At 26.9% G+C, this 10,182-nt stretch overlaps 1 protein-coding gene across 1 annotated transcript; it reads right to left on the reverse strand.

The window, feature by feature from the left end:
* Nucleotides 1–299: 299 nt before the first annotated feature.
* On the reverse strand, nucleotides 300–1,126 carry LOC101214427 (17.8 kDa class I heat shock protein). The gene has a single exon (XM_004149894.3). The coding sequence runs from the start codon at nucleotides 1,027–1,029 to the stop codon at nucleotides 550–552; it is 480 nt and encodes a 159-aa protein (XP_004149942.2). The 5' UTR covers nucleotides 1,030–1,126; the 3' UTR covers nucleotides 300–549.
* Nucleotides 1,127–10,182: the final 9,056 nt, after the last annotated feature.

Genomic DNA, 10,182 nt, shown 5'->3' on the forward strand with positions numbered 1-10,182 from the left:
TTTATGAGACGTATTTTTTTAATAGTGAATCCATATAATCTTTTTCAGGTTCACAAACTTTCATGAAAAGAAGTTTTTTACCACGTCAACCAATCAAGAAAAAAACCTCTGAACAAATATAACAACCACCGATCTACACTTCTAGGAAAATAATTTTCAAGAAGAATGGATATGAATCCATCTGAGATTGATTAAAACACAACAAGATTTTATAGATACGATTTGCACAATCACTATACATTACATTACATATAGATTCATACTTCTCTTACTTGTAGCAACAAAGTGGAATATATTCGTCTTTGAATTTAATTTATTAATGAAATTAAGCTTAAGAATTTTACAATTTTCTTAAAAATAAAAACTCACAACTCCATTATATCTATTGACCTTGATAGCATATCATACACATACATAGAACCAACTTTCTTCAATCTCTTCACAGTTACAGAACATGCAAAAATTTAAAAGCCCAACTTTGAGGATTCATTATTCATACAAACTCATCCCAGCAGGCCGGGAAGACACAGAAGGAAGAACGATAAACGTTTAGCCAGAGATATCAATTGATCTGATCTCAGGCTTCTTCTCTTCCACTTTAGGCACTGTCACAGTCAGAACTCCATTCTCCACGTTAGCCTTCACCTCCTCCACTTTAGCATTCTCCGGCAGCCTGAATCTCCTCATAAACTTTCCACTGCTTCGTTCAATCCTATGCCATTTATCATTCTTCTCCTCCTGCTCTTTGCTCCTCTCTCCACTGATTTGCAAAACTCTGCCTTCTTCCACTTCTACTTTCACCTCTTCCTTCTTGATTCCCGGAAGATCCGCCTTGAAGATGTGGGCTTGTGGGGTTTCTTTCCAACCAATGCGAGTGTTGGCAAAAGCAGAAGTTTGGGGAGCAGATGAGGGGGCATTAGCAAATGAATCTGAAAATGGGAAGCCTTCAAATGGATCCCAAATGTCCAATGAAAATGGGTCGAAGACGTTGCTCCGGCGGCCACAGAAAAAGCTTGGAATGATGGACATTGCTGTTTGAATTAGGATTACGAGAAGTGACGGATAGAATTGGGGAATTTGTTTGGTTGTTTCTCGATGCTGACACCGTTGGGTTTGAGCATTTGAGGGGATTTAAATAGAAAGGTAACAGAAGAGAGGAGTTGTTTGGTGGGTTTTCTATAACCTTCTGGATGGATCTGGAAAAATGGAGGCCCAATCAATCTATAAGTCTATTGGACCTTCGCTTTTAATCTTTCAATTCGTTGAGAAGAATTTGGAATTTTCTAGATGTGTAACCTTCAACTCACCTCTTTTGTAATTTTGCATGTGGTACATTTCTCCCCATAATTGGAATAAAAAGAGTTAATTAGTAATAAAATCCTTCTAATATTTGTACAATAACAAAACTTTGAATATTATTTTCTAAAAATATTTATTTTTGTGTAGGGAGGAAGTAAGAAGCACGTAAGATTACATCCTAAAATGCGTTTAATTATTGTCATTTACGATAATAATTCTCGATACATTTTTCATTCTACCAAATTCAATCGAAACCAAAATGTAATATAAACTATCATTTTGAATTTTATTGATATTGTAGACTCAAAACCTAAAATGTAAATCATCTTCCTCGAATAATCATCCAACCCTAGACTTTTTTTTTTCTTCTACTCATTATTTTCACAATTTTCTTTAAATTTCCTCCATAAAATTATATTTGCCATATAAATCTTCCTTAAACCTGGTTTTGTTGTTCATTCTTTGACAAAAAAAAAAGAATCTAACCAAAAAATAAGTAGATATCGAACCAAAAGGCTAACTTGATTTGAGATATAAGATTTTTGAAATGGAAATCGAAATCAAAATACCAATAGTAAAATAAAGCAATTCGAAATGAAACAGAAAGAACACCGAATGGAAAGAAAAAAAAGTAGAAAGTTAGATCCCTAATGAAATTTTGTGATTGGTTTTCACAAAACTCCCATTGATTTTAGGATTTTATTACAGAAACGAAGGAAGAAGAAAAAAGGTAAACACACATAATTTGGGTTTCTTTAGACAGTAATTTTGGAATTAAAGAAAATTCATCAACATTATTTTACCTTTCATTTAGCTCTTGAATAATTTTAATTTATTATTGCCATATTTACAATATTATAAAAGTGGTGATATGAATCTTATTTCCCTAACTTTATTTGCCACGGCTGTAATTTCCCTTAATACTATCTCATTTCTCCCACAATAAAACTGTCTAAAAAAATCGAAGTATATAAAATCTATCTCTTTTTTTTTCTGAAAAAAGAATGTTTAGTGTCAAACTACTTAAGAGACTTCTTAGGTAAAAAAAAAAAACAAAGAATTATAATTATAATAAATGTAAAATTGGTTTAAAATGTGGCATATACCTATATGAGTATTTGTTTGAGACTTTTGTATTATGGAAAGGAAAAATTCGAGTACATTTGGACTGCACCCATTTCTTGTATAGCTATTGTTTAACTTTATTAAAATTGATTAAAAATATAATATTTTTATCCAAATAAATAATGAAATGTGAGACTTACATGTAGTTCGAACTTCACCTAAACATTCCTCGCACGTAATATTCATATTCAATACTGTTTTGTTGACAATAACACTGCAAACCATTCAAAAGTCAATAACAAAATCAAGGAGCAACGAGTTCTTTCTCCAAATTTGGTTAACTTCTCAAATGTTAAAGATGTGTATTGTGCTTAAACTTTAAAGAATTCTATCTATGATTCTATTTTCTCTTCGGTTATATACTATATATATCTTTCATATTTAAGAAATTAGAAAATTTCATTTTATCTTAAATGTGTCAACTAATTAATTAAATTAATTTATCCATATTATTTTTTCTATTGAAGATTTTTTCAATGAATGAAGTAACAAGTACGAATTCATATGTATATGTCTAGTTGCCTAGACCATGCCCATGCCCATGAATCAAAAAAGAAGGGTAAAAAGTAAACTTAATCTTCGTGATTTAAATTATTTTTTTAATTTAAAGTTTTGAAGTTTTTAATTTTTATTTTACACAATGGGTTAGAATAAAGAAAAAAGAAAAAAGAGGGTGAATTATACTGGAGTGTAAATGATTTGTACCAAAATAATTATTCAATAAGATTTCAAGTCCAATTTGTATTTTTCTAGAAGTATATAACCAGTAAATTGATATTTTGGACAGTAATTAAGCTTATTTCAATAAAGAAAAAATAATTCTCTTTAATTTACATTGATTTTCATTGGTAATGGTTATCCAGAGCACTTCAATTTCTATCGATGTCTATAATATTGGTTGGTGTGATAAATATAAAATTTTGCTTTTTGTATTGTAAGTATTGTTAACAATTTTAGCCTTTACCATAATTTTCTCATATTTCTGGTATATTATAAATTGTTTATATATAAAAGAGACATTTTCAAATATAGCAAAATAAATCACAATATTTACAAAATATAACAAATTTTAAATTCTATTGCTACGATGAAATTTTAATTCTTTTTAAGGTAAAATACACTTTCGATTTTTTAAGTCTGAAATTCACGTGTATTTAGTCTCTAAAGTTTTAAAAGAGACATTTTAGTTCTCCATATTTACTAAATGGTTCTTTAGTTAAATTTTAATATAAGAGAATGCTTACTAAACAATTAAATGCTTACTTAAAACATTAGTTATATTAAATGATGTGGAAATTATATTAAACTAGTTGGAAAATAAATTAAAATAAAAGCTTTAAAATATTTAGAAGTGTTAAAATATACCTACAATGTGCCATAGTCTCTACAGAAGAAGTTCAACCATCATAGTGTTAATGTGTGTCGTCCACCAATACCCTCCATCTCTCTCGTTCATCTTCCTTCACCACTCATCTCAGCAACCGATTCTTCAACCTGTCATGTGTCACGCACACAAGATTTTCTACCATTATACACCATTACAAGTATTTAGTGAATATTAGAGATCAAATAGAGATGACCAAGAATAAAAAATGTAATGGTATATGAAATAAATAAATATATTATCAATAATGTAATAAAAGTAGTCGACATTATGAGGATGATGAATAGTTATCTGTTTGAAAAATAAAAATGAAGCATATAGAAGTTGTAAGTGTATGGTCCACTATGACAGTAAAATAAATTGGACATTCTTAGCCCACAAAAAAAAATGTATAGAATTATAGTGATCATGTCATACTCACTAGTAGAGGTTGTCTCCCTATAAATGTTGTCCATATGCCCTTCCAATGTCCATAAACCTAACTCACTCATTATACCCATCCATATCTTCAACCACTTCTACACTTTTGCTCTTACTCTCACTCTTTTTTCTATTCTCTTATCATCCCTACACTCTTCAAATACAACTCCACATTTATACAAAATAATAATAACTAACAATAAATTAAAAAAAATCAAAACCAATCTTAATTAGTCGATCAATTAATCTAAAAAAACATAAATAAATAAAAGTCGATCTATTGAAAATGATCAATACTACTTTTTTTTTTTTTTTATGAAACAAACCTATAGAGTTTGTCACAAAAGGAACTACCCAATTTATAGAGATACCAAGTTTCTTTATGGGTTGAAACAAATAATCAAACAATAACATGAAAAGTTTGATTACACTATAATTATCAAATGAATTTGTAATAAATAAGTGTGATAAATGTGTCTATGTTAACACCACATCTTAAAAGTGTACTGCTCGCTATTTGATGATGATGTTGGTAATGAGCACAAATAGAAATGTCCCATTGATTCCACTAAAAAGATATTGAAATCCAACTTTTTGATATGAAAGAAACTAGTCTTACTAATTTTCTACTTGGAAGTCGAGTAACAAGAAATTAAATGAACTAGATACACACTTTTTCAATCTAACTAGAAAGAAAAAGAGTGTTGAGATTATTTGATCATTGTGAGAGTACGATCCACATTCTGAATTGAAAAGAAATAATGATTATCATTAAGGTTTATCTACAATATAGAACTCACCAGTACAAAAGTGGTCTACGGCGACAGTTATTTACTGTCGTAAACGAAATTCACGACAGTTATTTTCAGTCATAGAAGCGGGAGTCATGGAAAGTCCTTCGATGACAGTTTTTAAAAACTGTTGCAATAAGTTATTTTATGACATGAAATAAATGTCGTTAATCAGAATTCAACGGGGTCAAATAACTGTCATATTTTATTTTATGACAACAAATAACTATCATCATTTGTGTATTAACGACGGTTAAATAAATGTCGCGAATTCATTTATTGTGACATTTTTTAATTGTCATAAATATGTTAATCGCGATAGTTTTTTTGTATAAAAATGTCATTGTTTTGCTATTGACAACATTTTTTTTCTGTCACATATAGGGCAATCGTGACAATTTATTTTATTAAACAACTGTCATCGTTTTCGGATTGACAACAATTAATAACTGTCACAAATTCATTTATTACGTCATTTATTTTTTGTTGCAAATTTCTCAATTTACTACAGTTTTTTTCTGTTCTCCTTGCCGCTCCACCATTACAGGAACCATTTGAATGACAATAATGTAGCTGAGAATGACAATTTTGAATTTATAATATTGACACCTATATAGAAAAAAGTAGCCAACACTTCAATATATATACGATATAATACAATTTATAATATTCGTACATTTCCAATCAAGTGTCAACAATTTACAAGTACGGAATCTCAACCCTTAATCAAAAAATATTTTAAATAACATTAGAATACATCTAACAAGATTTTCTGCAGAAGCATAAACGACCAACCGAGAATGTTCGTCTCTGAAAATGTTCTTTGAAAGAAAACTCATGAAGTTGTCGACTCCGGTTGAACCTACAAAGACAACATGAATATAAGCATCCATAACACATACATTTGTGAACCAACATTACCACAACAAAGAAGAAAATGGAGGACTACCATGTAGTAATGTGAATGTAAAAGAAACATTATATATATTATGAATCTTGTTTCTAATCAAGAACTTATTTCCTAACCATGTACTTGATGAGCGTTTGTAGAATTTAATATCAGCAACCAAAATCTATAAACTAATTCAAGATAGAGCGAGCTTATGTTGTAAAAGAACACCTTAGAATAAATATAATAGAGGAACGCATGAATTTCAACACACATGACAAAGTAAACTTTTTTAAGGTAAAAATCCTATATAAAATTCCCTAAACCTTGGAGTCGTTTCCCAATTTCTTTTTTAAGTTTCCGAAGCCAAAACAAGATTTAATATTATCTACTCAATGAAAAGGTTAGCAAGATATATTGGAAATCTGGTCATGACCATTGAAATGTGTTAATTAGAGCTCTAAGAAACTTGGAGTACACACTAGATTATAGGATTATTTGCGTTATACAAGATATTCAATACATGTAGATCAACTCTATGAACTTTAGGTATATCAACTATACCATTGGAAATCTTCAAAACACACGTATATGATATGTTTTACTATTAAATCAAAGTTCATACATCTTGATAAAGTACGAGAAGAAGTTAAATGGCTTCAAAATTTTGTTAAATATTTAATATTTTCTCAAAGATTTTTTTATTGGCCAAAGTTTGTAAATCGTTTTGCAACTCATTTTGGACCAATTTTATATTTTCATACTTATTTCGAAGTTTACTAAATATTAGTTCTTCCCTTATTAACATCATTTATAAATTTTTACATTTTTTTTTCATTCGTTAGTTTTTTAGGGGCTCTTGCAAAAATGACAAAATAAGTTATAATAATTAAGTTCATAACACACATATTTAATTATTTGTGAAAATAACAAAAACGAAATCCAGCCTACACATCAAGTGGTAAAATGTCACAAATGTCCTTGTTACTAATATACATTTGATACACCTTATACACGTCTGATATATCTTATACACGCTTGATATACATAATACACCTCTTGATACACCTAATACTTATCGATACTTCTTGATGCACCTGATATTTCTTGATACACCAATACATTTGATTGATACACTTGATGCATCTGATACTCTTTGATACACTCGATACCGGAACATTACGAATATATGTTTAATACACCATGATACACTACAGATACATTAAGTATTCTTCATTTATACAATCGATTGATTAAATGCACTTGATATGCTTGAAGTCGTACTTATACACTTGATATACACTTGTAAACTTGATTCATATACATGATAATGATTCACTTTACCGATATGCTTTAACAATATATTGTTGATATACTTGATAATGATATAATAAGTTACATCATTCATATACTTAATAATACTCTAATGAGCAGCATAAAATTTAAAAAACAAAAATCACGTAGTAAATATATTAACCAACTAATACATATAATATAAGTATATCACAACACTGATATACGAAACTGAGACAGTAAAAAAAATTAATGTAAAAAAATAAAACAAAGTCATTTGGAATCAAATTCAAATTATTAGAACCTTAAAAAGTGGGAGCATAAATAAATAATAAGTGAGACATTAAAAAGAATAAGATAAATGAGTTACTGAAGTGTAGTTTAGGAATAATATCAAATTTAAGATGGAAAAATAAAAATTTTGTCATATTTACAAAATTTTAAAACAATGTTATGATTGCTCTATCATATTCTCAAAATGATATCATATCCCATTTTTCAGTAGTTGTTTAAATTTGTTAATATATATTAAATTAATAAAAAAAATCAGCAACAAAATTTAAAAGATTTAAAAGTCCAATTTTTTAGAATTTTTTTGAGTGAAAGATTGATATCCAATAATCTTTCTCTAAAATGTTGTGTTTTTGAATGTTCATTAGTACATAATATTTCTTTGGATGATATGAGTTTTTAATATAATATTTTGCATTAATTGCTATATTGATGCTCAATTTAATTTAATTTTACTTGTTAAATTTTTTTTACTACATTTGGAAGTACTCTAAGTTATATAGTTTGTAGTTAGTAAAAAGAAACTAAAGTAATCTTCTTTTTATCCTCTTAACAAATTATATTCCTTTTATAAAACTTTGAACGATGGAATTATATTCTTTCTATAAAACTTTGAGCGTTGGAATCTACAAAAGTTTGAGAGTCTGATTTTCTAGAATTATTAAGGTAAAAAAATCTATTTTTAAGAACTCATGATCGATTTTCAATATGTTTTTATTAAAATCTTAATATACTATTTTATATTTGCTTGATTTGTTTGGATGCTTCTCTACTCTTATTTTTATTTACTATTAAACCTGATTTTGATTTCTATTTATAATTTATAAATCTTTTTAATTAAAATTGTAGTTTTAAAAAATGTAACAAAACCTGCAAGATATTTACACTTGATAGAACAATTTAAACTATTGTGTATTAGTATCTCAACGATTTTTTTCAAGATTTTTTATATTTGGTAGATGATATTCTACCAATATCGTTTAGATTTGCCAAGGTTTATAACTGATTGAAAATAAAATTCATGATTTCAAAAAATATATATTTAAGAAAAATTGGAGAAGAAGAAAAGAAAGAAGACAGAAAGGAAGAAGGAAAAATGGAAGCCGCGCGAAATTCAAAAGCGGCAAGCGCAAACCTGAAATATTTAGAAAAATGGTTAACTTAATGGACTTTTTAATTTTGTTACACAAGCCGTAAATATTTCGATGTTTTATTATATTTATGAAAATTAACCTAAAATTTTCAATGTTTTAAAATCATTCTAATTTAAAATTTTGTGAGTTTTAAAATCTTAAAAAAAAAAAAAAACTCTTTTTCTTTTAAATCATTTAGAAAATTTGTATTTAGTGTTATAATGTTGTGTATGTCTTTTCAAACAATCAAAATTTAATCTATAATTTCATAAGATTTATAGGATTTCCTATCATTATTTTATAATAACTTATACTATTGGTAGTTTTATCCTACACATATATATCTTTTTTTTAATACTAATATTAGTAATAATTGCTAAATTATTTATTTATTTATTTATTTTAAAAAAAGGTAAAAAAATTAATAATACATAATATCTTATAATATTTCATTTTTATCATTTTAGAAAACAAAATTAAATCAATTTATTTTTAAAAAAATCTTTTAATATCATATTTGTACTATTTTAGAAAAAAAGAAATGAATTTGTTTTAAATAAAATCTTATAATATTAATTTTGACTTACTTAAATCATTTTAGGAAAAAAGAAAATCAATTTTAAATAAAAGTATTTTAATATTCATTTGATGTATTAATTTATTTTTTACAAAATCTCAAAATATCTCATTTAATTTATTTTAGGAAAACGAAATTTTGTTTTATTAATATAATATTAAAATTTGATTTTATTCTTATTATTTTTTGCTAATTTGTGGTACACTCCGGGTCTATAAATAGGGACTCTTGTCATTTGAAAAAAAGGGGAGGAGAGGAGTTTCTTAAACAAACAATTCTTTGGAGGAGAATTTCTTACAAAAATTCTTTGGAGAAAGTTTCGCAAAAAAAAAAACTCGTTTCTATTATTCTTTTCATTACCCTATTGTCTCTATATTTTTTTAAATTTTATCTTAAGCAAATTAAACCTCATTGTTAACTAAACTTAGATGGAGGTTACATTTGGTAAGGATTTAATCCCAATGATCCGCACCTCATACAACAAGTAATTTCTTTGGGATTGAAATTCTTATTTTTCTTTTCTTCTCTTGTTAAAAGATAAAGAGAAAGAAAAGAAAATGTAGGAAAATTTTAGTATTTTTGTACTATTTTTTTTCTTTTATCATCATTTTAAAAAAAAATCTTTAGTCTTTTCCTTCTCCCTAAAAAATAGGGAGAGAGAAAATGACATAAAATAACATAAGACAAATGCGCTTTTTTTATTTATCCCTATTTTATTACTATTTTTAATCTCAACTCTTAATCTTTATGTTTTCTCTAAAATATAGAGATAAAGAACATACACAAAATTTTATCATTATTATTATTATCATCACCATTTATTATTATATTATATTACTATTAGGGTTCATCATTCTTTTTACTTGTTTTTCTTCTTCTACTTATTCTTATTCTTATTATTTCTTTCTTTGCTCATTCTTTTTTTCTTTTTTTGTTTTTTTCCTTATTTTTTTTTATTGCTATTATGTTTCCTTTCTTTT

Source organism: Cucumis sativus, chromosome 5 (genome assembly GCF_000004075.3).
Source record: "Cucumis sativus cultivar 9930 chromosome 5, Cucumber_9930_V3, whole genome shotgun sequence".
Lineage (NCBI taxonomy): Eukaryota > Viridiplantae > Streptophyta > Magnoliopsida > Cucurbitales > Cucurbitaceae > Cucumis > Cucumis sativus.